At 47.5% G+C, this 27,724-nt stretch overlaps 1 protein-coding gene across 3 annotated transcripts; it reads right to left on the bottom strand.

Annotated features, from left to right (window-relative positions):
- Positions 1 to 48: 48 nt before the first annotated feature.
- Positions 49 to 27,097, bottom strand: SMG5 (SMG5 nonsense mediated mRNA decay factor). Of its 3 annotated transcripts, XM_080916186.1 has the most exons (23): positions 25,946 to 27,086; positions 22,502 to 22,579; positions 20,072 to 20,170; positions 19,468 to 19,591; positions 18,990 to 19,146; positions 16,088 to 16,177; positions 15,195 to 15,284; positions 14,249 to 14,327; positions 13,112 to 13,237; positions 12,935 to 13,003; positions 12,054 to 12,262; positions 11,389 to 11,526; positions 10,634 to 11,236; positions 9,106 to 9,281; positions 8,368 to 8,443; positions 7,654 to 7,829; positions 6,692 to 6,850; positions 3,609 to 3,668; positions 3,141 to 3,300; positions 2,692 to 2,782; positions 1,903 to 1,977; positions 1,495 to 1,633; positions 49 to 1,359 (listed from the first exon to the last, which is right to left on the bottom strand). In XM_080916186.1, exons 4-23 carry the CDS (start codon positions 19,564 to 19,566, stop codon positions 1,276 to 1,278), a joined length of 2,856 nt encoding a protein of 951 aa, XP_080772312.1. In that variant the 5' UTR covers positions 19,567 to 19,591; positions 20,072 to 20,170; positions 22,502 to 22,579; positions 25,946 to 27,086; the 3' UTR covers positions 49 to 1,275. The 3 variants fall into 3 exon arrangements, with proteins under 3 accessions (XP_080772312.1, XP_080772311.1, XP_080772310.1); XM_080916185.1 differs by lacking the exon at positions 22,502 to 22,579 and having other exon boundaries at positions 1,484 to 1,633; positions 25,946 to 27,097; XM_080916184.1 differs by lacking the exon at positions 22,502 to 22,579 and having other exon boundaries at positions 25,946 to 27,090.
- Positions 27,098 to 27,724: the final 627 nt, after the last annotated feature.

The raw sequence follows: 27,724 nt of genomic DNA, 5'->3' as shown, positions 1-27,724 counted from the left end.
GCAAAGCTCCTATACACAAGACACAACAAACAGAGTGGACTTGGGAAGAGGGGTCTTTATTAAGTGATGCTTGAGTCTCAAGTCTGCTAGAATTGGAAATGTGGTAACCCCAACTATTCCCTGGTTTTCCCAGACCTTCTTTCTTAGTGGAAGGCAGGAAGCCAGCTCCTCTAAGCACAGCCAAAGCAGCTAGGTCAGTTGGGGCAAGGAGGGGGAAGCAGAAAAGAGCCCAGCCCCAGCTATGCTCTGCTTCCAGTCTGAGGGGTAGAACTGGGGTCACCCTGGCCAGAGCCTCCCCCACAGCTCTGCTCTCAGGATGCTGTCCTGCCCCTGCCCGAGCTACTCATGATCACTGCTACTGTGTCACGTGACACTGCAAAAGCCAGCCTGTGCTCAGCCTACTAGGGCTCTAGTCCTGGGGACAAGCAAAAAGAGGGTAGTCCAGGACGGAGGAGGGCCCTGAGTAAGCAGCTTCCAGGGATGTTGCTTCTCTGCCACCCTTCCTCCAGCCCTCCCTGGATGTGAGAGGGGTGGCCTTGGCCTTCGCTCCTTCATTGGCACCCCTTATCCCAGCACAGCAGCCAAGAGCACAAAGCACAATGACTGAGCTGGTGAAGAAGGGATGACTGCTGGCATACAGCCAGCCAGCCCACACCCTAAGTGGGCCTGGAAGCTGGGCAGCAGCAGAGAGGAAGTGGGGCCCCTCAGTGTTCAGGCCTTGCTTCCCTAAGAGCCCCCACAGCTGGCTTCAGAGTGCCCTGTTTCCCACAGGAGACAAGGGATGAGGGGGTCCTTGAGGATGGGTGGGGTCTGCAGAGAACCATGCAGACACTCAGTATCTCCCAACTCTTCCCTGAGAGCCTAGGGGTCCAAACTCCCAGCCCCACCCACCCTGTATCTTGGGTGAGGACAGGGCCCTTCTGTCGTCCTTTCCTCTCAGTAGTCCAGGAGCTGCTCCAATGAAATGCAGACACCCATGCCTGCCCGTCCCTGCCCCTGGGGACTGCAGGGGCTAAGGTGGAAGGCTGGCCAGGATCCATAGCCACTCCTACTCCAAGCACTTCCCCCACTTTCCTGGTTTCGCCTTGGCAACAGGGGCCCCCATCCTCCCGCTGGCTCCTGGGCCCTCCCTGCAGCCTCAGTGCAGCTGGCCTCCCTTCCTGTTTGCCTGCTTGAGTCTGCATGTGGTGGGGTGACTACAGGTGGTGGTCCTGGTCGCCAGGGAGAACAGGAGAAATCTGGAGTCAGCCCCACTGCAGGGCCTGGGGGCCAGTCTCAACCAATCTCCTTCCACTGCCTGTAGAACTCTAGAACATTCTTGACGTCCACACTGGCATGGGCAGCAGCTTGCAGAGCAGCCTGTAGATTGACAGGAAGAGCTATGAGGGAGGGACTAACCTGAAATAGTGGGCGGGGGAAAGGGTGATGGCAGAAAAAGGACAGCTTGTCTAGAGTCTGAAGATGTCTTTGCTCCCCACCTCACCTGTGACTCACCTGCACAGGCCCAGAGAGTGCACTGGGGTTGTCCAAATGAAGGCCTGTGATAATGGTCACCATGCCACTCGGGTCGTCCTCCCCTGCTCCCTGGGCCAGAGTTAGCTGTCTGCAGCTGTCCAGGATCTTATAGAGAGTCCTGGGAATGTAGGGTAAAGGGAACAAGATCAGCCATTTCCATAATTTGAACCTAAGACTCTCCAGGAGACAGGACAAGATAGAGACTGGGGGTTGTAGACAAGGATGCTGAGCCTGGGCATCTCTGCACAAGGGAGGGAAGGGCTCTGAGCTAAAGCAACTCTGGAATCATGAGAGGGTGCTGGTAGGCTATGCTGACCTATCCCACTCCAAGGGTGGGGGAGTTCCCAGCTCCTGACAGGTTCGAGGTGGGGAGGCTGATACTCTTACCAGGCATCTGCATCCTGCCGCTTCAGTTTATGTCGCTCAAAGCTCTTTCCCACCTCCTTCTGGCAACGAATGTATCTGCAAAGGAGATCACAAAGGTGGGACGGGATAGGGAGGGCACCTCACACAAAGCAGGCCATTGTAGCTGTGCAGGACATGTCGGTTCAGGGAGACAAGGCAGCTGTGTCCTTCCCATCAGGCTGTTTGGAGCCTTTTTAAAGTCGCTTTCTGGACTCTAGGCTGGCTTTCTCTACAGATAACATCAAGTTTCTGATTTTTCCCAGGGGAAGAGCCAGAAAGCATCAGAAGCAGATGCTTTCAAACTGGAGCTCCTGGAGGTGACTTCCAAACAAGCAGGCCTTGTGCAGCTTCTTTGCCAGGCAGGCCAGAGACAGGCCAGAGGCAGGGTAGAGAGCTCTCTTTTCTTGCTCCTTAGTCCCAAGGCTAAGGGTGGGGCCTAGGCTGAGTTCTCGCTTTTCCCTTCATAGGAAGCCTGATCCTCAGTCTCTGCCTGAAGTATGACAGCTCCTTCAAAGAAGCCCCAGCCAGGAGCTGGGTCTCAACTGTTACTTTCTCCAAGAAGGTGCTGTCCAGAGTCTGCCTCAGAAACACAGGGCAGTGGCTCAGATTCCCTAGGGCTCTCAGCTATTGTGATCTCCTTGTCTCAAGCAGCTGAGACCTCCCAAGGCGGCATGTGAATCACGTGAGCAAGGTGTGAGCCACGGCTCTCACAGGGCACAGACAGATAACGGACACAGACTATACACGGTCCCAGCCACACCCGACTCTCACCTGTTTCCCTTTTTAAACTCTGCCTCCAGGTACCGGATGCCATCCCTGGCCCCTGGCTGTTCTTTCTTCAGCAAATCCAGGCCATCAATCACTGGTGGTAGAGTGGGAGTAGGTAAGGACAAGACAGTAAGTTAAGACCACTCTGCAGAAAATTATACTGTATGGTAGATGTATACAGGACTGTTATGTCTACAAGGTTCCAGAAGCTCTTTGAAAGTGTGACCAACCAGCAATGTGCTTAGCAGCTTCCCAGAACTTCCCCTTACATTTCTCATCTGTGTCCCATGTCTTCTGCAGCAGTGTTTACATAGATGTCTATGCTGAGACTACAGTCCACAAGCAGTAGGATTCGACCAGGAGCACATATATACTGAACATCAGATAAGGGTTTCAGTCCCTTATTTGGTTTCTATACCAATTCTCTGTACCCAACCTCCCTGTACGCTTACCTGTCCTTGGGATGATGATGATGAATCGGCCACTGGTGGCAAGCTGACGGATAAGAGGGAGGTGGTAGCAGAGAGCCTGGGTGTCAGGGATGAGGTAGGGAGACATGGCTGACTGGGCTTTGGGCTGCTGCAGGCTCCCTTCCAACTGGGAGACCTCGAGCTGGTAAAATAAAGGCTGAGTGGTTGAAGCTGCATAGAGCCCAGTGGTCTGCACTGAGAAGACACTAGGTAGCCAGCACCAAGGCAGCTCCTACAGAGCTCTCCTATTGCTATGCAGACAGGAGTCGCTGTCAATAGTGACCTTGGGGAAAGTGGGTAAACACAAAACTTGGGCTAGAGACCAGGACAGCAGGATGTTAAGCACCAGGGAGAACAGTCTGGAGGTCAGGAAAGAGCTCTGAGGGGTGAACCAGAGCCACAGCACACTTAAGCAAAAGCCAAGGTCAGGAGGTTGTGCACACGGCCTACCTGTAATCGGAGCTGAGCCATGTCTCTCATGAGCCTGTTCCGCCGAGCTTCCTCCTCTGCCTACAAGGAAACCAGTTTTATATATATATATATATATATATATATATATATATATATATATATATAAAAGATTTATTTATATATAAAGATTTAATATATGTGAATACACTGTCACTCTGTCACTGTCCAGACACATCACAAGAGGGCATCTGATCCCACTACAGATGGCTGTGAGCCACGATGTGGTTGCTGGGATTTGAACTCAGGACCTCTGGAAGAGCAGTCAGTGCTCTTAACCACTGAGCCATCATCTCTCCAGCCCCAGAAACCACAGTTTTGAGAAGCAGGACTATGGTCCTTCCTCTGGACTCAGAAAACTAGGTATGGTTCATGTGACTCCCTTAACACTCCTATAGGAGGGAAGAAAGGGATGGAAATGAAACTTTTATGATTCAACCTACAACCCTGTGACAACCCAAGGTAGGTCATTCCTGGTACAGGAGACAGCTGAGCATTTTTAGCATGTCTACCTGTTGTGTTGTAGGCCCTGACCTCTGTTCCTCTGTTCATACTAGCCAGTCCCCCTCAGGAGATAGATACCAAGCATAAGCCCCCTGGCCTGCTCCTGACCTGCCAGCGTTTTCCCACGTACAGACCTACTCATGCTGGCCACACACACACCTGCCTGTGTAGTAGCCCCATCCTAACCTTCCCTCACTTGGTAAGTGAACCACCAACTGCCAAAGTCAGAATGCTAAGAGTGGTTTTGTCTCCCTTCTCAGCACGTATGTTATAAGCAGGCCAGCCTTGTCAAGTAAGCCCCCTGACCAGCATACCAACATCCTTTCCTACCCCCTGAAGTATGACTTAGCCCAAGAACAATCCTTTCAGGATGCTCTAACCTATGCCTTTCTCTCCCTGATTCATCCCCGCTCTCTAAGCACAGCCACAATAGTTTTCCTAAACGTCCAACACCCACCATCAACCTCATCTGGAATTTTCAGTTTCAAAATAAAGTTCCAAGCCCTTTGCACACTCTGTCCTATGAGGTAACTGGCACCGCTGAAGGCTCTCCGATGAGCCAAGTAGTTCTTCAAACATCATTTTAATGAGACCAAACCAGATAACTCTACAATTCCAGTTGCTTGGCTTGATAATAATCCCACGATTATGCAAAATCCACTCCTACCTTGCAGACTCCTGCACAGTTAAAAATTGCCCTACTTCAAAAGCCAACCATGCCCCTTTGGGGGATATTGATTGAAGAAAGAACACAATGGCAAAAGTTGATGGAGGTCACACCCTTACAGGGTAGCCAGGAGACAGAAACAGAAAATGTAAAGTGGACAAAGTCCCCTCTTTTTCACTGCAGAAACTGAGTCTATGACCCTGACTTTTTATGCTAAATTGTCACTGTGAAATTCTAAGATCCAGAAAGGGAGTCAAAGCCTTCTGTGTAATTCTCAGGAATCAGAGCAAGTGTGTAGAATCCACCTAAACGCAGGAAGGGGAGAGCCCTATTAACTGAAGGCTAAGGCACCACTAGCCCAGAAGCTCAGACAGATGTGGGTCTGCCGGCCTCTGAGAGAAACGCTTTCCTAGAAGGGTCTGCAAGAGAGTTCCTCAGCCTGGTGACATGTAGCAGTGGAACAACAGCTCCTGGTTTGCACAGAGACTACACAGAAACCAAGCCGCCAACAGCGTGGGACAGTGAGGAGTGCTCAGGTTTGGGACCAGGCATGGTAGCATATGACCGTAATCCTAACACGGTTTAAAAAAAGAGACTAAAACTGAGACAAATCAAAGAATTACAGTTTTCCCTGTGACCCAACTTGACTTGGTACTCTGGACCTTCCTTTTGTTTTCCCAGACATAAAATGAGGGCACTGCACCAACAACACAGGGAGGCTGTGAGCGAAAAGACAGGGCACTTGCAAAACAGACTAAGCAGAGTGCTCAGTGCATGACAGGAGATGGCCACGGGGACGAGCCCTTTGGGGTAAGTCTGTGACTAGGAGAGCAAGAAGTAGTGTGGCCTGCAGCATCCAGCTCCACGTGAGAGCACTGACTGCCCGACTTCTTTGGGAGCTGTTAGAAAAAATGTCTGCAAAAAATTCTAAAAGTTTTATTTTGAAGCTGTGTAACTTCCCTATCATTTGAGTAGCTCCACCCTCATGTCTTCCTGTTCAGGGCATCAGTGAAAGCCTTAACACAAAAGCTTTGTTTTTAACAAAATGTTCTTGTTCATAAGGCAAGGAAGGGAGCTTCTGGGGAACATGTCCCCTGACATGACTCAAGATGTCCACAGCAAGGAGACTCAAGAGATCTGGAAGCTGCTGGCTCATGGCTGGAGAATATAAGAGCATCAGGGAGGAGATGGCGTGGGGTGACGGGCCCTGAGGCTGGCTGACACACAAGGGACATAATTCCAATGCCAGACACCAATACTACAAAGAACTAATGCTAAAGGGCTCAGGAAAGACAGCACTGCCAGGGTCACACACAGTATAGACAGACAAGTGAAGAGATTGCCACATTTACTACCTAACCCCAGTGTCAAAAATACTGACCAGTGTGGCAGAAGAACTCTTAATGCTTGTGCTGAGCAGCACAGGACACTGCCTGCTCTTTGGATGAGACCATGTCTGAAAGGAGCTCCTCCATGTTTAAGCCCCACATTCTGTTCCATTCCCCAGTCTTAACCTCTGGTGAAAGAAAAGCATGGAAACACCTGCTGACTGTCCCTCCCCCGGTACACCATGCAAGGAGCCTGACAGGCACCTTCATCCCATCTCCTCCCCCACCCGGAGCTGATTCTACGTATTCCTGCACTCACACGTGAAAGGAAGCTAGCCAAGCAAGATTCAGTGGCTTGTGTATTTCACAGACTCAGTGGTGACAGAGATGGCCTCAAGACTGACAGAGAAGAGGTCAGGAGCCACACTTCATAGGCCTTGCTGGGCCTCCAAACTGGCTTCCTAGTTCTTCAAATGAGAATCACCAGTGCAGCTGAGTCCCTCACTCTGGTTCTTCAGGAAGCCCGATGAAAAGAATTCCCAGGGAAGGGAAGAAGGCTGACTTACCATACGAAACTGGGCTTGGGCCTGCTGCAGCAGGCTCTCCTGCTCAGACTGAGCAGTGCTGACGAAGATGCCCACCTCTGGATTGAACTGCAGGATGCTGCCTTGTAAGCGAGCAACAAAGTGCCCGAAGCTGCGGATGTAGCAGATTCGCACCACCGACTGTGGGGAGAATAGAGACCCAGCTGAACAGGTGCTCTCAGCAGCCCCTTCAGCAGCCTTCTCTCACTCTCCTGCCACCCTGTTCACCTCCCACAAAAGGGCTCCTTGAAAGGCACGTGCTGTACAGTGGGGAAGGCACCATGATGCAGATTGCTAACCACTAACTGCAGAGAAGGGAGAGGCTAGCAGGGCAGACTCCTAGGAGTGCTGACTGTGGCTCGGCGGTGCAGCACTTGCTAGCAGGTATGGAGCCATGGATGTGATACTCAGTACTGCAAAGAGGAGAAAAGGCACTGCTGGTCCTGAAGTGAGGAGACCTGGTTCTAATGTCATCTCTCCTCAGGCTCTTAGCTTCTCAAATGTAAAACAAGAGAAACTTGCTAGGACTATACTTCTCTATTTTTTTTTTTTTTTTTGGTCAGTAAAACCCTGCCTCCCCCCTGCCAGATATGAATTTGACCCAGAACCCTAAAATATAAAACCAGTCCAGCCAGGAATCTCTGGCTGTGGAGAAAGCAGCCAGAAGAAGGACCAAGAAAACTGTAGCCTGCCTGCTTGGCTGGACTTCCCTCTGCTGCCCCCAGATGGCCTATGTGGTGAGAGACTCAAGGGAAAAAGCTGCTGACCAAAGTATGCGCTTTCTGACTCTGCTAGTCAGACTGATGCTCAGTGCTGGGCTGGCAGAGACAGAAGATCTCAAGTCCTGATTAACTTGCTGTGCCCTCAGTAGGAGGAGAACGAAAAAGGAGACACTGGTCAAGGTGAGTCTGTAGCCTTGCTGTTGCATGGAGCAAGTCCCTTACCTCCTCTAAAGCACTGAGCAGGGGCCGGTCTGCATCGAAGTTAAAGCGTCTATGAGCAGCCCGCAGAGGAGGTAGGTTACGCAGTGCCATGTCCTCTGGGAGCAGCAGGCTAGCAGGGAGGTCAGGCAGCTCGCAGCCTTCAAGGAGACCTTGGACTTCAGAACACAGAGCCAGGCCTAGGTAGAAGGAGAATATCAAGCAGTGCCCTGGGGAATGACCACACCTCCTATACAAATCTCCTATATGGATTTACCAGGCCGAGAGAGGACACAGCCCAGAACAAATGGTTAGAAGGGAGAAGGACAGACACCAAAGCTGGAAAACTGAAGGAGAAAGTAGGGAGGAGAACAAGGCCAGTCAGTCCTGGAAGACCCTTGGTGGAAAGAACGGCAGGCTCTTGGTTAGTCTCAGGAGGCACCATAGCAGGACTTTTCTACTTGAAAGCTGGTAAAGGGAATGAACTGATGATGAACTCTAGATGTCAATCTTCAATGCTGCAAGCAGCACGGAGATAACTGTGACAACCTTGGCTCCCAGACTCCTCTCTGTTTTTACCCATTCCATTCCTTCCCCAGGGAGTGCACCTCCTCGTACAAGAGACCATCTTACTAGGAGCAGTGGTGTGGAAACGAGAGAAGGCTGGGTCATGTGCTGACTGCTATGTGATAGGGAGGTAATCCTTATCCCCACCAAGTTTGATGTGGCCCCACTCACCAGAGTCCTGGAGCTCACCAGATGCTGGCAACAGGTTCAGCAACACAGATAGGCGGTTCCACAAACTCTGAGAGCTCTGGGGAGAAAAAGTAGGAGTCCTCTAGCCACAGACAATGCAGAACAGCAGCAAGGGGTAAGTATCATGTCTGAGGCCTTGTGTTATGAGGCCAGAGGAACTTAATAGGCAGACTGACAGCAGGCAGAGCTCATGGGTGACTGTAAAAGTCAGAGCCAGGGGCTGGCTTCTCCTATCTACCTGAAACCCACAGGAAGGGAACAGGACCTCACAGAGCTGGACTGTAACATGGAGCATAAGCCTGTAACAAGACGCTCAAGACTAACCTCTGACCCCAAGATGGTGCAGGCCCCACCCGGCCCTATGACAGCAAGTCTGACAACACTGGCTCCTAAGAGTTCATCCCCTAACCTCAGTCTTTGCTGGAAAGCCTCAAATTTGCTCCAAGTTCCCATCTCTGCTGCTGCCCTCTGCTTTGCTGTCTCTCTTTTCTCTGTATTCTTTCATGTTTACTGAGTCTGGTCCTCAGTATTACCTAGAATGTCAGTTACTAAGTCAGCTTTGGGAGAATAAAGCAGAATGAGCAGCTTCCTTTCTGTCCCGAGGGAAGAGATCGTGCCTGCTGTTGTCAGGTTAATCAGGTTACTGGCAGATCACCACTCAGATGCCTAGGCCCTTCCTATCTCACCGCAGCTCCAACCGTTTAGGACAGGGATAAACACCTGCGCACAGACGATGATGAGGTCAGGGTTGGTTCGCAGCCAGTCCAGGAAGACCTTCACAGCAGGAAGGAGGCCCTCAGCCATCAGGGCCTGCAGCTTCTCCTGAAGACTGCGCTCATTGCGACAGGAGCGGCTGCTGGACTCGCTCCCCTCTGACTCAGAGCCATCCTCAGATGCTGGGTTAGGCAAAGGAGAGAAACGGGATAATAGCATTTGGCAACAGGCTCCAACATTTTCAGGGAACTTTACCCACCTATTACAGCCATCCATCCATGGTCAAATCCATGCTCCATTACTCTAGGCCCACCAACTTTTAAACCAAAAGCTTCATGTTGGGATTAAAGGCACGTGGCATGATACCTGACTTAACTTAAAATTTCTTCTTTTTCCTTTTTCTTTAAGATTTATTTATTTAATGTATGTGAATACAGTGTTGCTGTCTTCAGACTAGCCAGAAGAGGGCATCAGATCTCATTACAGATGGTTGTGAGCCACCATGTGGTTGCTGGGATTTGAACTCATGACTTCTCCAAAAGCAGTCAGTGCTCTTAACTGCTGAGCCATCTCTGCAGCTCCCCTCATTTAAAATTTCTTAAATCTCAAAAGTTTCACCCCTATGTCAGGCACTATGTTAAACACTAGGAACACAAACAGAAGATATGGATTAGTTAGCTCTCCTAAAGCTCAGTCTAGTCTCAAGGCAAGTAGGCAGTAAGGTCTCAGCGGACAGCAGAGGGTGGAGGCTGCATTGGCACAGATGGCACAGGTAACCCACACGGAGAAGATCTCACTGGCCTCAAGAAAATCCCACACTGTTCTTACAGATTTATGCGGCCAAGCAGCGTGGTGCCTTTGACCCCAGCACATGGGAGGCAGAGGTAGGCAGAGTTTGAGCTTGAGCAAGTTCCAGAACAGTCAGGACTACAAAGAAAGGCCTTGTCTCAAAAACAAAACCACATCAAACAAACAAATAAAAAAGCAGAGAGTGGGCTTACTATGGCAAGGAAGAACATGCTTCAGACAAGGGGAGCACCCTGAGGTTAAAGACAGCATTTAGAACAGGGATGGCAACTCTTCCACTACAGATTGCTAAACTGAACATCCTAGCCAGCCACTGGGGAGCATCTCAGTGGTCCAACACTTGGCCAGCATGAGTTCTTGGGCCGTCTTCCCCGGTAGTAGCAAAAGACAAGACAACACTCCAAAACAGCCTAGCCTAATGCTTGACATAGAATAGGCTACACAATGATGACACTTGAATGTCACTCAAATGTACTGCTGTGACAGGAACATTATGTCCAGCTTCTGGGAGCCTTGAGAGGAGCTGGATGCTATGAGGGAAGGAAGCACAACTGCCAGCGTGAGGGGAGAAGACAGTAAAGTCACAGAGCAGTCTGCAGTGGAAAGCAGCAAGACAACATGTACTAGAAGCTGGAAATGAGTATGTACACAGGATAAGGACTCCTGGGGGAGGTCACTCAGAGAAGGTGGTCTCTCATGCAATCAAACAGGAGGCATAGACAGGTACCTGGTTCTGAAGGCCTGTCCACATCCCCATTGACACAAGGCCTATGACTGGCCACACTGTTAGGTTCTGTGGTGGGCTGCAGGAGCAGGTTGCTGAAAGTGGGAGCCAGTCGGAAGCAGCGCTTGGTCTGGAACATCTGGGTGGACATGGCTTGTAAATTGCTGGCAATGCTTGCCTCACTGGGGCCCAGGGGGCCATTGAGGGAATCTGGAACCTCTGATTTGGCCTGAGGGGGCTCCTGGGATGGAGACCGTGTCCCCTCTTCATCCTCCATATCTTCCAGGTCTGACCGGGACTCCTGGCTGTTCATTTCTGAGTCTGTCTCTGCATCAAAAGCAGTGCCCCTGCCTTCCAGGCTCTTGTCAGAGCCGCTGTCTGAGCCATCACTGGCCTGGGCCGAGTCATGGCTAGAGTCTGATTCAAAACCCTCACTTAGGTCACTGTCATCACCAGCTTTAGGAGGATGGTGGCGGCGGCGACGACGAAGACAAGAGAGTCGGGAGTGCTTCCGGCTCTTTCTACCCTCGTCAGCTTGGGGCACCACAGTGGGAGGCTCAGGCTCTGGCTCCTCTTTTTCTAGTGCCTCTTTTGACTCTGGTTCATCTGTGTAAAAAGGAAAGTCAGGGGAAAGGAACAGAGAAAAATATAAGCTGAAACATGCCGTCCAGCACCACCTCTCACTGGGTATGACTTTCCCCTAGATCCCCCCAAGTCCCAGGTAAACTTTCCAGTCATAACCTCCCCCAACCTCGAACCTGTGCCATCACTCTGAAAAGCTGAGACAGGATTCTCGCCCTCTTCCAGCTCTGCCTGCAGCCGTATGTTGACATGATTAATAAGGTGGGAGAAGAGAGCCAGGGTGAAAGCAATGGCTGCACTATACTGCTTGGATCCTAAAACCAGGAGAGCAGGAATAAGCGTCATCAGTTTCAACCTGTCCTACCTGCTGTCAACTCATCCAACAACCCAACTGCTCTTCAAAGCTGGTTCTACGGTAAACAAGGTTTCTCAAGTCTCTGGAGTAGTATCCACCTTCCTGAAAAGTAGACTGTCCCAGCTCACCCCACACCTTTCATGTAGGTGTATCCTTTTATCCGAGTGTCTTCTCTTGGCCTTGGGACTATTCCTGGTAACCTGGTAACTAGTACCGCTCTCCCACTGCCTCTGCAGAAAGATTCCACACTGCCTAAGTGCTCCAGTAGCAAGGCCTGGACCCTGAAGACTATGCCTGACTATGGAGGGGATTTAGGGGATGGTAAAAACCCACGGGTGCCTGTTTCTTCATAGGAGGTCCTATCAATAGACTTCCCTGGTCCTGACACCAGGTGGTTACCCAGGCAAGGAAGGGATTACTTATGGAAGTCTTATGACTACACTATAAACAGGACAGTGGGGAGCAAAGGGTCATGGTAAAGAGTACCTGCTCTCTTTAAACTATGCACACCCATAAGGCAGATGATGGCCATCTGAAAGATGAGCAGGTCGGGGAGGAACGCATATCCACTTTCACACTCCTCCTCATCCTCACTCGTTAGACCAAGGTTGGGTGAGGAGGGCAGATAGAAGAGGCAGAGGTTGAAATCTTCTAGGACTGACTGGCACAGTGAGGTCAGTTCTGAGTCCACGGAGCTATGGAAAGGCAGGAGGAACAAGGAATGTCAGTGATGGGGTGAGGTTGGTAAAGAACTATGAATGTAGTTTGCCATGTTTGCCAAGCATGCATATGGCTATGCATTCAACCTCTAGCACACCAAATCAACCAACCAACCAACCGACTGACTGACCGACCGATCGATCGATCGATCGATCAATCAATCAATCAATCAACTGTGCATGCTGGCACACACCTTAATCCCAGCACTTGTGAGGTAGAGGCAAGCAGATCTCTGTGAATTCAAGGCCAGCCTGATACACATAGCTACACAGCAAGTTTCAGGCCACCAAGGATCACATAGTAAGACTACGTCTGGAATACAGACTGTGGAGATTGGGGTGCTGGGGAGCTGATGCCAAAAGAAGACAAAATTGCTGTTGCCTAGTACGAGCAAGGCCCTTAAATGCAAAGGAAGAATATGGGTATCTATTCAGTCACGTGGTCGCTCCACTAGCATCTAGTACACACTCACTGTGTCAGCCAGGATGGGCCCAGACATAATAGTGAGGGGTACGAAAGAGAACCAACTAGTGAGCCTTTCCCACAAAAAGCATAGGTCAGAAAATGTTCCTTCCTTGATCCCAGTTAGGATCGTTAAGACTAGGGCTTGCCTGGCACCATTCCTGTTCATACTCGCTTCCACTCACCTACTTTTGGGTTGTAACAGGCTTTGTAGGTACATGAAGTTCACCAACAACCTCTTAATATCTTTGCATCTGAAATGAGAGGAGCCCAGGGTACAGGCTGAATGTTTCTAGAGTCTCTGTGGTCCCACTGCAGTCACTGCAAAAAGAGCCCTCCTCCGCCTCATAAGCTCCACTCACCGCTTTTTGCTAGGCGAGAGCTTTCTGGTCTCAGATTTCTTCAACTGGTGGTACATTTTGGCTGCCTTGTCATACAGCCTCTTGAGGTTCCCATAGGCTCCCTCAAAGGACACTTCCGACTGGATGCTGAAGGAGAAACAGGGGTAAGCTACTGCATCTGGACAGGGGAATAGGAGGAAATGGGAAAGGTCACCTGTTGGGACTTTAAGAAAACATTACCAGTAAATAAAGGTTTTTCAATCTCTTTATACAAACTGAGTTATCTTTCCTGAGGCAGGAGACAGGAACAGATGGATGGACACAAAGACAGACACACACAGAGACATAGAAACACACACACACACACGTAGAGACGGGGGGGGGGGGAGAGAAGGGGGGAGGGAGAGAGATTTATTCAGTAAAGGTAGTATCATCCACATTCTCCTCTCAGTGTAAAAGAACAATTAATCTAACTTTGTTACAAGCTTAACTTACCATTCCTGAAATATATTATCTTAATTTGCAATGGGTAGCACTGCATAAGCATTTACTGCAGCCAAGTGTACTTACCTGTAGTATTTGTTAAAGCTTCAACACTTAACCTGGGTCAGGCACACAATGTACCCTAATACTATCTACATAAAAGATTAAAAAAGAGCCTGTAAGAACAAACTATCCAAGGTTACACGGCTAACACATGGCCGTGCTGAATTCTCAATGAAAACCTATTTCACTACAAAAATCAATGACTTTGGCACTATGTGACATACTTGTCTTGGTAGTATTTTCTTGAGACAGGTTACTTGTAGCTAAGGCTGGCCTTAAACTCCTGATCCTCCTACTTCTGATTCCCAGCACTCACAAGGTAGCTCACAACCATCTGTAACTCCAGTTCAGGGATCTGATGCCCCGCTCCTCTGCCTTAAGCACTAGGTATAGTTGAAAGGTAGAGACATACATACAGGTAAAACAAATCCATGTGACTCTATAAATGCTTGAGGGCTGTATCAGGGGTCTCTTGAATGAAGAGACTCCCAATCTATCATGGCTCTATCATAGCCAGAAGATAGCAACCGATTGAGAAATAGAAACAGGGAGGTGAGAAAACAGGGAGGCCGCAGGACTGCAGGGTTTGGGAAAGAGCTGGCAAACACTTACCAGCGCAAATAGCAATACATGGCTTCCACGTTGTAATATTTGCTGCCTGCAAGGGTGCCCAGCTGGTTGAAGGGCATTCCTGGAGTCAAAGAGAATTCATGCAGTTTAAGTCCAAAATCTTTAGTCAAGGTTGTCAGGCCCAACCACCACTAAGCAACAGAGATTCAAGTGGTAAAATTCTGGGCCAGCAAGCAGAGCTGTAACGTCAGGCGGTCCGCACCTGTCTCAGTCCTCCAAGCGTTACCAGCCCTTCTACCTATCATTCCATTTTGGTTTCCAGGACTTACCTGAACCCTGGGCTGCACCCTTTCAGTTACACTGCAGCTCTTTAATGGAGTCCTTTCCTTTCTTCTAGCTCAGTTTAATGTCTGGTTCCTAACTATTCCCTACAAGTGAATCCCCATTTCTGTCTTACTGGTATCTGAAATACACAGAGAGATAGGATCTCATAGCTCAGGCTGGTTTCAAACTTGGTATATAGCCAAGTAAGACCTTAAACTTGTGATCTTACAAATTCTACCTATCAAGCACTGGGATTTTCAGTGTACCACACTACTAGGCCTGGCTTCTGCATTGCTAGAGATCACTCACTAGGTCTTCATGCATATTTGGCAAGCATTCTACCACCTAAGCTACATCCCCAGCCCTGGCATAGAATCTTATCCCTTGTCCCACTATACCTTCTGTGGGGCAAGCTGATGCATGATTTCTTCTTTCTACAGAACTCAGACTGGGGAGCCATTTTCCCCTTCTCTGTTTAAGGCTTATCCCTTTCTTGTCCCTTTTCTCCATCCTCTGTGTGTCACAAAGGGGAGACTATATACCCATGAGATATGAAAACAGGAGAATCAAGGACCTAGAGAAGTGAGCACAAGGCCTGTCTGTCTAACAGAACTGCCTACCTCTCCAAGATGCTCTGGTTAGTACAGCGAAAGAGGACACTTACCAATCTGGGGAGCCACTGACAAGGCTTGATAGTAGAATCTCTCAGCTAGCAGCTCAGTGTCCACACCAGCCAATTCATTCTGATAGCGTGCTATATGAGAGAGAAAGGAAGAGAAATGCACTGATTCTGTGTTTTAGAAAGCCCTCTCCCACATTAGAACCCACCCTTAAACTATGAGGAGCCTGGGAAGCAGGGACATGAATCCCAGGCTGTAGGATCTCTGACACAATCCAAGTCTGTGCTTGACTTTTTACCTTGCTAATAGATTCAAAATACAACTGCTTCAAAGGTCTCTGGTATTTGGTTCTGAAATGAAACTGGTTAATTCTACAGGAAAATACTTGTCCAGCTAATGTAAAAAAGTGGACTCTGTGCACTCTAGTGACCATGAATAGACCAGGAGTACGACAAGGACAGAGCAAGGGAGCTTCAGGTCAGTGAAATGTACTGCTCCCAGCAAGTCCACAACTGCACCCAATAAGGAATGGATGTCTACAAAGACTAGAAACTCAGGGCTATAAAGCAAGAGTGCAGCTTTCCAGTCTCAGTAACATGTACCATGCAATAAGTGCTCTCTGGACTTCTTGATGCTCAAGTTTCGACTCACCTCAGAGTCCAGAGAGATAATAGAAAGCCTCCAATGAGGAGAAGGACTCAAGTTACAATTTTCCCAACCTATTGAAACAGTAATTATAATGACTGCTTCAAATATCAGAGTTATTTCCCCATTCCTAGCTCTCCATAGAGAACTGACTGGCAGGCAGTAAAGACAGAACATGCTTACCAACAGTCTCTTAGGCTATTTAATATGTAAAAGATGGTACTATCAACTGAAGCACTCTGGACTTTTCCCATAGCCCAAAGCAGAAGAAACGAAGGGTAAAGATTCTTACACAGATCCCCCAGGTACACCAGACATCGGTGGCATGCCATCTGTGCCCAATCCATCTCCTTTCCTGAAGCAGACACTGGCTTCTTGCATCCTGAAAGGGGAAAGGGGGCAGAGAAATAGATATTAATTTATGAGTTCATTCCTTTACCCCACACCCAGGTAGAGAAGAAAACTTAAGAGATGCTGGCCCAGTCTTGGAACTGTCTTACAGAACTGAACACTTATTTAAGAAGCAGGTACACACACAGAGGCACAAAGGAAAGAATACCCTCAAAAGAGGACAGTGCCAAGAGGAAGGTCATCTAAAAGGTCAACATAGGATGTCTAACAAAAGAAGAGATAAGGCTCTAGAGACAGGAAAGGTGAGGGAGAAACTGTATCAAAGCTACCCATGTGAAGGTACAAAAGTTTGGTTTAAGATTCAAAGAGGTGGGGGCTGCAGAGATGGCTCAGTGGTTAAGAGTACTGACTGCTCTTCCAGAGGTCCTGAGTTCAAATCCCAGCAACCACATGGTGGCTCACAACCATCTGTAATGGAATCAGATGCCCTCTTCTAGTGTGTCATAAACATAAAGTAAGTCTTTAAAAAAGAAGAAAAGATTCAAAGATGTAGATTGTCCTGAAGCTGTTTGTATTTTAATGTTAATTCCACTTCCCCAAGAAGGGCTGCCTAGTCATATGACTCCAACTGAACCTTCCCATTTTAATTAATAAAATAAAGGGAAGCCAGTGCCTGGGCGGGAGGTGGAGAGGGCTGAGAGGTCTGAGGAGGTCAGAGGAGGAAGAGAGGTTGTGGCAAGATGGAGATTCCCAAGGACCAGCTAGACCCAGGTGATATTAATTGGCATTAAATAGCTATGAACATTTAAGGATTTTATAGGTATAATATCTCATATAGAAGAGCTATTTGTATCTTTGTCTATTTGATGTAATCTTGTTGTGTAGAGGGTTTGTGGATTGAGAGTTGAATATATAAACATGTATGAAAAGTTATCAGGCTGTAAAGTTACATTTATGTGAGCTTTTGGGGTAGAGAAACACCCCGGGACAGAGGCAGAGAACAGGCAGTAGAAAACCGCCAGGGAAGGGAGTTGTGTGGACAAGTTGGACCATAGGGCAGCTCAGACCAGGTGTCAGAAGTGCTCCCAGCTCCAAACTAAAACCAGGCCTGAGGAGTGAGACCTAAGGGCCAACAGAGATAAACATTTTTTTATTTTTTAATAGTTAATGCAACACAAAGAGGCAGCAGGGTAATGGTGATGTATACCTTTAATCCCAGGACTTTGAGGCAGAGGCAAGAGGATCTCAGGATGCTCTGGGCCAGCCTGGTCTACAAAGCAAGTTCCAGACAGCCAGGGATACAGAGAAATCCTGTCTCAAAACAAACTAACAAGAAGATTCAAAGAGACATGGTAGACTGAGGGTCTCTTCACTCAGGGGTACATGATACATGGCTTGCAGAGTGGCCCATGCCTTTAATGTTAGCACTTGAAAGGCAGAGAGAGGTGGATCTCTGTGAGCTTGACATTATTCTGGTCCACAGAGTGAGTTTCAAGACAGCCAGACATAAATAGTGAGACCCTGACTCAAAACAAGACAAAAATGATTTAAAGAGCAGCCTGGCTCTAGAAACCAGACCCTCAAGCCCTGTGACTATGCAGGTCCTCTGCAAAGCCTGACTCTGAAAAACTTTTCCTGATGTTCCTGTGGACTTTCTACTTGGCTAAATGCAGAAAACACCGAAGAGGAGAAATTATAAAGGGTAGTATTCTGGGACCTGACCATCTCAAGCAAATCCTGAGGCTGTGGACACTCTGGCTTTCTAGCTAAGCATTTACACACTTTGCACATTAATCTTGTGGTTGGTTTGTGGTATTAGGGCTTTAACCTAGGGCCTCACACAGAAAAGCACTCTATCACTGAGCTGCAATACCTCAGCCCCTGTGTGTGCACACATGAATGTGTGTGTGAATGGAGGCATGCATGACATGCTATGCTACACATGTGGAAACCAGAGGACAACCTCCGGGCATTGATTCTATCATGTGAATCCCAGGGTTGAACTCAGGTTAGCAGGTTTGGCAGCAAATGTCTTAACTCATTGAGCCATCATACCAGCCCCCTCTACCTTCTTTTGAGGAACTGAGCCTGGAGCTTACCCAGTCAGCTAGATTGGCTGAACAACTAACCCCAGCGATCTTCCTGTCTCCACCTCCTTAGAGCTATGATTACAAACTTGCAACCTCCACACCTGGGTTTTCACACAGGTACTGGGGATCCAAATTCAGGTCCCTGTGCTTCTACAGCAAGCACTTTATTCAGCTCTTCCTTTGTTTTTAAATAATATTTTAAGTATACAAAGTACAGATGCTGTACTTCTGACAAGAACATTGTCAGGCAGTAGGTAAAAGTCTACCTTAGTGAAAGCTGGGCCAAGGCTCTGGAGGAGAGAAGAGGGCAGAGAGCAAGGAGAGATGGGTGGAAGTAGGGGAGCTGAGCTAGAGAGAGGACCAGGAGCTACAAATCAAGTAAAGTGTGGCTGCTAGGATCTCAGGGGCTGCACTTTTGGAAAGACCGTCAACAACTTTTCCAACATTTCTAAAGATTCAAAACTTCAACCAAATACTGGAAAACAATCCCCAAAGTTAAAAGCTACAGTGCTGGCAGAACTCAGTGGGGAGGAGAATCTACACTAGACCCTCATCCCTCCTTCTGCCTCCATATCAGTTCATAGTCCTGGGCCTCTGTTCCTTAAGACCTTCACCGTAAATAACTCATGCCTGTTTGGAGAAATCTCATTTTACAAAGCCCCTGTAGGTGTTCCATTTGCCTGGTTAGTTATGAGTTATTCAAACATTGAAGACAATCAGAGACAAGAACCTCCTCCTCAAAGTTTCACTCACCTATGAGGGGATCAGTGACATGAGTCCAGTCGATGCAGCACTGCAGTTCCAGCTGGTAGTGGGACTGGATATAGAGAAGGAGATGCTGGTAGAAGCCAATGCCGGCGACCAGATGAGTCCTGTAAGCACATTCCAAGGTGCTCCGACTGTGGATATGCTAGAGACCAAGAAGGTAAAGAAATAAGCTCAGAGTGCCACCCCCTCTGCTGCAACCTGCTCATCTAAGGTAATCTCTCTTCCCTTCTTGGCTCTAGAATCTCAAGCACATCTCTTTTCCCACATAAGTTACCCCTCAGCCTTAGCATTACTGGACCTCTCATGTGACAAGTTCCCTTCTTTCTCCAACTTCAATTTTGTGTGACTGTTTCCTCTCTGCTCCTGCACCCCCAAACATGCACTGCACCCACTTTTCTAGCTCTCTACTTCTTCAACCTCACTTCTTTAAACAAGTTTCATCCACATCCTAGGGCCCCTTTACCTTTTTGTTAGTCTTGATAAGCTGGATAACTTCATAGTATACCTTTCTCCACAGCAGTTCCTCAGCCTTCCTCCCATAGTCTACTGGATGCAAGAACATAAGCTTCACACAGAGCTCACGCAGCCTGGGGAGGGACAAGGGAACATAAGGCACTGTCAGCCCTTGACAAAGAACACACAAAAGCCAAGGGCAAGGCATGGGCTGTTAACACCAACAGATCTCTGGCTCCCAAGAAACAATAGTGTCAGTGACTTAGAGCTATTGACTAGAAAGGCAAGAGGAGACTCCAAAAGACAACAGGAACAGGAAATAATAAGAATTTTAACATTCTTCATCCCCCACATGTTCTCTTCTTAGTTTTATTTCCTTTTTTCCCCTTCATATGGCCAACCCCCTTCAACTCAAATCCACTTTTATGGCACCAATTTAGTGGATATACAAGCTACAGATGGAATGAAGGATTCTCATCTGTTCTCTCAAGGAAGCCAGAGAGTTCATGGTTTGTTAAAGTACATAAAGGTAATGTATATTAATTTATATCCAGCAAAGCTACTTGTAGAGACAGGCAGGGAAACAGCCTCTGAAGTTCAAGTCTCCAGCTTACTTGTTCCTCAGGCTAACATTCTCTGGTTTAAACACTTCCTGATAAGCAGTTTTGTTGCAAAGGATAAGGTCTAGCCGATGCACAGCCTCCACCACAGCCCTGCAGGGAAACAAAGAGCCTGGGTCATACGCACAGTTTACTTTGGGTGCCAGAATACAGATTTCAAAGAAACACTGATGGGGAGGAGAGGGAAGAGGAGAAAACAGAAGGGAAGACTAAGGGTTAGGGAAATGAAGAAGCAGACTTCACTCTGATAAAGCAGCCCCTCTCAAGGGATGTGGCAATAATGAAGAGACTACCTGTTTTCCCGCCTGAGGGAGGTGCTATTAGCAGGTAGTAGATTCTGCTCAAATTTTTTTTTATACACAGATGAGCCTACCAAAATAAAAAACTACCCTCTGGGGGTCATGGTGATATATACCTGTAATCCTAGGACTTCATGAAGCAGGAGGATTACTTACAATGATGACTTCAAAATTAGTTCAGGCACTGAGGCAAGGCCCAATTAAGAAAATTATCCTACTCACAATGTCAACAGTATCAAGGTGGAAAATCTTCCAATACAAAGAGTATAGACTGCCAGACACCGAAAATCTAGGGTTCTAACCCTGGCCAATTACCTAGCCTCTTAAAGGTCATCATATTAATAAAAATGAGTCACATAATGCAGATACTTAGAATAGTTTTATAAGGCTTAAATGTAATTATCTATTTACAGCTTTAGCATTCAGGAAACATCCAATACAGAATGGTGGAGTGGATTCTTATGTAAGAGTTTATTAGCTCTGACATAAAAGGAAGGCATTCTCGGGCTGGGAAGATGGCTCACTGGGTGAGAACAATTACTGTGCAAATATGAGGATCTGAGTTTGAATTGCAAACATGCACATAAGGTAGACACAACTGTGAATAACTATAACTCGCACATGGACAACCCCCCATGTGTATATATTTTTAAATATATTTTTTAAAGATTTATTTATTTATTTTACGTGAGTACATTGTAGCTCTTTTCAGACACACCAGAAGAGGGCATCAGATCCCATTACAGATGGTTGTGAGCCACCATGTGGTTGCTGGGATTTGAACTCAGGACCTTTGGAATAACATCAGTGCTCTTGACCACCGAGCCATCTCTCCAGCCCTATTTTTTTTTTTTAAATCTTAACAAAATAGGTACCATGTGCTGGCAACACTTGCTGTCAAGCCTCACAACCTGAGTCTGACTCTGGAACCCCACAAGGTGAAAGGAGAAAACTGACTCCTACAAGTTGTCCATGACTCCATACCAGAGGCCAAAAGAGGGAGGCAAATTCTCTGGAGCTAGAGTTAGAGGTAATTGTGAGCTATGGGTTTGAAGGATTCAAATTCTGGAATCCAGATCCTCTGGAAGAAAAACAAGTACTCTTTTATCTCTCCATTTAGAGACACAAACACACAGAGAAATATGTACACATACATACATGTATATGTTTATTGATACTTTATTCATTATAACAAAGAACTGGAGGTCTCAGAAAAAAATCCATATTTCTCTCTCATATTCAAAACTTCGCATGTATATATATATATAAAAAATATATATGTATGTATGTATATATGTATGTATGTATGTGGGTGTTTGCACATGTAAACAAATATACCCATGGGTATAGTATACAATAAAAAGAAGAAAAGCTAAATATAAAAGGGTAAGGAAAGAGTGTGCATATAACTTATGAAATATAAGGATACATGTTTTTCTAGTTCTCATTCTGTCCTGAGATATTTCTGTGATATATAAAATTTAATGTGAAGTATGAAAGAGTGTACATATACCCAAATAAATAAATGCAAAAAAACCCACAAGCAAACAAAACTGATGGACCATGTATGGTCCCAGCACCCACTGAGATAGAGGGGCACATGGGACTGTCTCAAAGAGGGAGAAGGTGGCACGGCATGACGGCTCAATTAAGGGCATTTGGATGACGTCTGAAGACCCCAATTCTACCACTGAGACCTGCACGGTAGAAGGTTAGGTTGTCCTCTAACCCACACACAGGCTCTGGCACTTAATGGCACAAGTATGCCCACACACGTACACACAAAATGAATTGAACTTTTTAAAAAGCATGTCAGAAGCCAGGTGTGGTGGCATACACCTTTAATGGCAGTCACTCTGGAGGCAAAGGCAGATGGATAGGAGTTTGAAGCCAGCCTGGTCCACAGAGTGAGTTTCAAGACATCCAGGGCTACACAGAGAAACCCTGTCTTGAAAAGCAAAAGTGTTTCAGAATGAGTGTGGGCATATGGGATCCTAGCACTACAACTGTATTCTTTTAATCCCAGAACAGCCTGAGCTACATAGCAAGTTCTGGACCAGACCAAGTTGTATAGCAAGACCATATATCAGAGACTGTAGGCTTGACCAGGCATAGTGATACACACCTTCAATCCCAGCTTGCATGAGGTGGGGAAGATGTATCGGGGCCATGTCTACATATTAAGTTCCAGGCCAGCGAGACCCTAAACAAACAAAAACAGGTGGTGCACTCTGGAGGCAGGGGCATGTGGATCTCAAAGCCAGCCTGGACTATAGAGCTAGTTCCAGGACAATTAAATTTATATACAGAAACCACTATCTCGAAAAACCTAAACCCAAACCTAAATAAACACACACACACAACAACAACCACCACCACCACCACAAAGATTGTAGGGTTAGGACCAGACTTCATGGGTTCTAATTTCATCTCTATTTATAACCAGCTCTGTGGTGCTGCATACACTTCTTTATGTCTTGGTTTGCCTTGCTATAAAATGGAAATATGACAATTATCCACTTTGTTAAAAATATAATACTTGGGCTGGAGAGATGGCTCAGCAGTTAAGAGCACTGACTGCTCTTCCTGAGGTTCTGAGTTCAATTCCTAGCAACCACATGATGGCTCACAACCATCTGTAATGGGATCCAATGCCCTCTTCTGGTCTGTCTGAAAACAGCTACAGTATACTTTTATAAATAAAACAAATCTTAAAAAAAAAAAAATTCACTTTTGACAGTGCTTGGTGTTTAATAAGCACTAATTTCCCTCCTTTTTGTTATATAACTGAGGTGTTTGATTCCAGAAGCTAGGAGGCAAGACAGCCACAGATACTGTACAACAGGTGACCAAGAAGTCTCCTAAGTAGGATAAACACAAGAGGATGGCAGATAGTAGCTATGGAGGCAGGCAAATTAAGCTGTGCTGTGGACACAAAGGCAATCTAAACACAGACTGATGGTGCCAGAACAAGCCAAGATGTACTCTTATGCCAGAGAAAGTGGACCACAGCACACTACTAAAAGCTACATACACAGGACCAAATGACTGACAGCACCCAGCTGAACAAGTGGGCTGGAAATCAAACCCTTCCTTCTCCTAGCCAAGCTTGATAACTCAGTATTCTGGAATTCAGTCACCTTTCAGGCTACGTAGAGGTGAGAGCCAAGCCCTTCCTGCCAATCTGGACCTCAATGCCAGAGGCAGCAGCTTGGACTGACAGGGTGAGTTTATTTGTTGGGGGCAGGATCTTGCTGTCTTCAGATTCTGAGCTCAAGTGATTGTCCCATCGTCTACAAATCCTGAGCCTAAAGGGGCCTCAGTGCCACAGGCAGATCTAGTAAGAGTGTAAGTATTTTATTTTTGTTGATGCTGCTGAAGACTGAACCCAGAGCCTCCCTAAACTACACCCCCAGCCCAGACTCCAGAAATGTCCTTACATTCTCAATACTCTAAAAAGCTCCAAAGAGAAATCTGGGAGTAGTTAGCACCTTTCCCTACATTCTCTATCAGACCATAAGCTTCAAGAAACTATAACCTCGCCAAGACACACACCTTCAGTGTCAGCACTCAGGAAGCAGAAGCAGGCCTATCTCTGAGTTTGAGCCCAGCCTGGAATACATAGAGAGCTCCAGGACAGCCAAAGCTCAAAACAAACAAAACTGTAATCTCCCTTTGAAAAACAACAAAAATTAGTCTTAAATCAAATCAATGTTGTACAAATATTTTTAAAACAAGTACAGAATTAATTAACCTAGTAAATCAATAAATCTTCTTTTTCTTCAGATAGCCTTAAAAAATCAAAATGCTGGGTTTTTTTTGGGTTTTGTTTTAAAGATTTATTTATTTGTTTTATGCTACATACACTGTCACTGTCTTCAGACACATCAGAAGAGAGCATCATATCCCAGTAAAGATGGTTGTGAGCCACCATGTGGTTGCTGGGAATTGAACTCAGTACCTCTGGAGGAGCAGTTGGCGCTCTTACCCACTGAGCCATCTCTCTAGCCCAAAACACTCTATTTGTAGACAGCTAGCGTCAGGAGTTTTCCAATTTTCTGAAGCTCAGTGACAGCACCCACAGTCTAACACATTTATCAGAAGTCAGAATGTCATCACTAGTGCCTTAGACACACACACACACACACACCCCAAACACAAAACATAAAACTGGCTGCCTCAATTGTTTATCCTCCTCAAAACCAACACAATCACACACACATACATATATGCCACATACTGCAAACACACCAGCTCAACCTGTCAGTCCTGTGAAAGAAAGGTTTGAGAAAGCTGGCCTGACACAATGAGAAGATTGTCCAGAGCTGTCCCCCGGGCCAGAGACAAGGAATATTGCAGACACTGCCCACGCTGTGTCTGACAGGCAGTTCGGCACTTAGCAGCATTACTAGTTACACAGTCATCTTCAGAGAACTCCTCAGTCTGGGGGCTACTGCTTGGGGCGCCTTGGTGGAAGGCCAGGGCATCACCTTCCTATTTCCCAAAGAGCCTGCACTCTCTTTCACCTTCTAGCTTACAAGGCCAGAAGAGGCACATGAGTCAAGCAGCCCCGATTTTTCACAGGCCAGAGCAGAGGAAGCACCTCCATTCAGCGGCGCCTGAGGTAAATGGGAAGTCCCAAGCTCTACTTCCTACTAGAAACTCAGCTCGGTCTCCACTCATCATCTTACTGTGACTCAGCTCTGGGATGTACATTCTACCTACACAAGAGACTGTGGACATAAGATTGTAAGGAAGAACTGAGTCACTGGGTGCCTGGAAGGACAGCCACAAAGTCCTCCTTCCTAGCCAACATAACTAGCCTTTTCTAGCCTTCATTCACACTCAAGAGTCCACAAAATGTAAGCCATGACAGATTTCACAGTGTATTCAAATCAAGCATTTTAAAAAGTAATTTATATGTTTTTATAAGATTTTTTTAAAAAAAATTGTGCACTGGTGTTTTGCCTGCATGTAGTGTCAGATCCCATAGTTACAGTTAATGAGTTGCCGTGTGGGTGCTGGGAATTGAACCAGGGACCTCACGAAGAGCAGCCAAGGCTGAACCATCACCCATCACTGCAGCCTCACACCCTTCCTTTTAAGGAAGAAGAAACTGAGGCCTACGGCCACATAGCGAAAGGGGCAAATCAAGGACATGATCTTTTTTTTTTTTTTTTTTTTTTTTTGTGGACTTCGGTCAATGCCTGTTTCCAGTAAACCATTGGTGCTTAGCAGGGTTCTGAGCACTAGTCCTTTTGGGTTTTTTCCACCTATGACCGCCCCCCCCCCCCCATCCTCACCTACCCAACCCTTCTAGTCTCTTAATTCCCACTGGATCTCTGCTATTCTGCAAAGCCCCGAGTCCCGCCACGCTCACCGGGACAAGGGTTTCGGCACACGCTTCAAACCTCCCACCCACCCAATTCTTCTCTGCTCCTCCCGGTATGCCCGCCCGCCTGCTCTCCCGCTGCACCCCCGCCCCCGTCGGGCCCGCCCGCCGCAGGCCCCGCCCCTCGCCGGCCCCGCTTTCCCCGCCGCGGCTGCACACACACCCCGGCCCTCTCACCGGTAAAGCCGCTTGGTGTGGAGGACCTTTGCTTCAGGTTCGCTGCTCTCCACTGGAGGAGGGCCTTGGCTCATGGTGCCTGGGCCCGGGGGCACCTCCTGGTTACAGGCCCCCGCCACCCACCACTGGCGCCTCCACTGCCGTCTCCAGCTGTACCCGCAGCCGCCACTGCCGCCGGCCCTGCTCGGCCGCCATCGCTGTGAGGCGGCTGCCTGCGATGGCTCCTCCTCCACCTATCAAATCTCGCGATAGCTGCAGCGGACCAGCCACCAATCCACCAAGTCTCGCGAAAAATCGTCTTCTCGCCGGGAAGTTACCCGAACTAGCTCTGGGTGGCATGGCTTCTTTTGGGAATACGACCTTGAGGGAAATTTTATTATCAAAGATGTAGAGAAACCGGGATTTCTGGCTGAGGCTTGTCCTCCTAACTCTTCAGAAGCCGAGGCAACCTGCAGCGAGTTCCCAGCCCGGCTACATACAGAGACCCTGTCTCAAGGAGTACGTTTAAAAAGAGCGCGCTAGAGAGATGACTCAGCGGATAAAGGCGCTTGCCGCCAATCTGAGCTCGACCCCTGAAACCCACATGGTATAAGGTGAATCGAATCCAGCAAGTTGTCCTGACCTCCACACAGGAGCCCCGTGGCACTTTCCGTGCCCTCAAAATAAGATGAATTTTTAAAATTAAAGTTTCCAGGGGAGAAGGAAAGAGACCGTAGAGTGCAAAGCTCTACATTGGAACAACTAGGTGCTGGAGAAATGACTACCCACATGGCAGCTAGCAACCATCTGTAACTCCAGCTCCAGGGCATCCAAAGCCCTCGTGCAGACATGTATAGAGGCAAAACGCCAATGTGTATAAGACAATAAAATGAATGGGCCAGCTATCACTGACAGGAATCATTTATTGCAGAAGAGAGGCAGCGAAGAGATTTTAAGATCCGGAGGTAGTGGCGATCTGCATTTGAAACAGTATTTGCCAGACACACGACAGTGCTGTCACACACACAGGAACTCGCCTTTGCATGCACAAGATCAAGTTAGCTAAAATCCCAGCGTGCATGTGAGAAGGCTTAAGAAGGATCCCAGTTCGTAACTGAGGAGCTACTGGAAGTCGGTGGTTGCTAGGGAAGAGGCAGTTTTTGTTTGTTTTTTAAAGAATTGCTCGCCAGAGATGCTACATTTATTATGTGTGTACATTTGTGGGTGCATGTGTTCTACAACGTACATGTGGCCAGAGAATTTGGCTGAGTCAGTTTTTTTCCCTTTGGTAGTGTGGTTCTCTGGGGGATCAGACTCAGGTAGTCAGATTGATGAGCCATCTTGACATCCCTATTGCTTTCCTAACCATAAACCCAAGTAAGCGAAAGGGATCTTTGGAGTCCTGCATATATACATACATTATAATGGCAATGTATTACCACTATGCTGGCTCTAGCCACCAAGTCTCCTTTCTGTTCCTCAAACTGCCTCAAGTCTTTTCCATCTGTTAGCCTTTGACTCGTAGGTCCTCTGCAAGGAGCTCCCATTGGGTTTCAGAGGCACCATAAAGAGGCTCTCCCTACTGAAATTCTTCTACTGATGTTGTATGAACTTTAATGTCTGTTACCTGAACAACTAGAAACTTTGTCACTTTGTTCTCTTCTGTACTTGTGCCTAGACTAGCACTTTTTTGTTCATTGGAATGTGTGTGTGTGTGTGTGTGTGTGTGTGACAAGCCTGGCTTCAGACTCCCAGAGATCTGCCTGCCTCTGCTTCCTGTGTTGGGATTAAAGGCGTGCA

The sequence above is a fragment of the Micromys minutus genome (assembly GCF_963924665.1).
Source record: "Micromys minutus genome assembly, chromosome: 4".
Taxonomy (NCBI): domain Eukaryota; kingdom Metazoa; phylum Chordata; class Mammalia; order Rodentia; family Muridae; genus Micromys; species Micromys minutus.
The sequence above is the reverse complement of the archived record's forward strand: the minus strand, read 5'-3'. Positions and strand labels throughout refer to the sequence as shown.

Excerpts from the sequence above, each read along its gene's own strand:
- SMG5 (XM_080916184.1), bottom strand. The coding sequence starts at position 26,019 with ATGAGCCAAGGCCCTCCTCCAGTGGAGAGCAGCGAACCTGAAGCAAAG. Across the intron at positions 19,592-20,071 it reads AATGTTAGCCTGAGGAACAA|GCTGCGTGAGCTCTGTGTGA; the intron begins GTAAGCTGGAGA and ends GTCCCTCCCCAG. Across the intron at positions 2,783-3,140 it reads CATCATCATCCCAAGGACAG|TGATTGATGGCCTGGATTTG; the intron begins GTAAGCGTACAG and ends CTCTACCACCAG.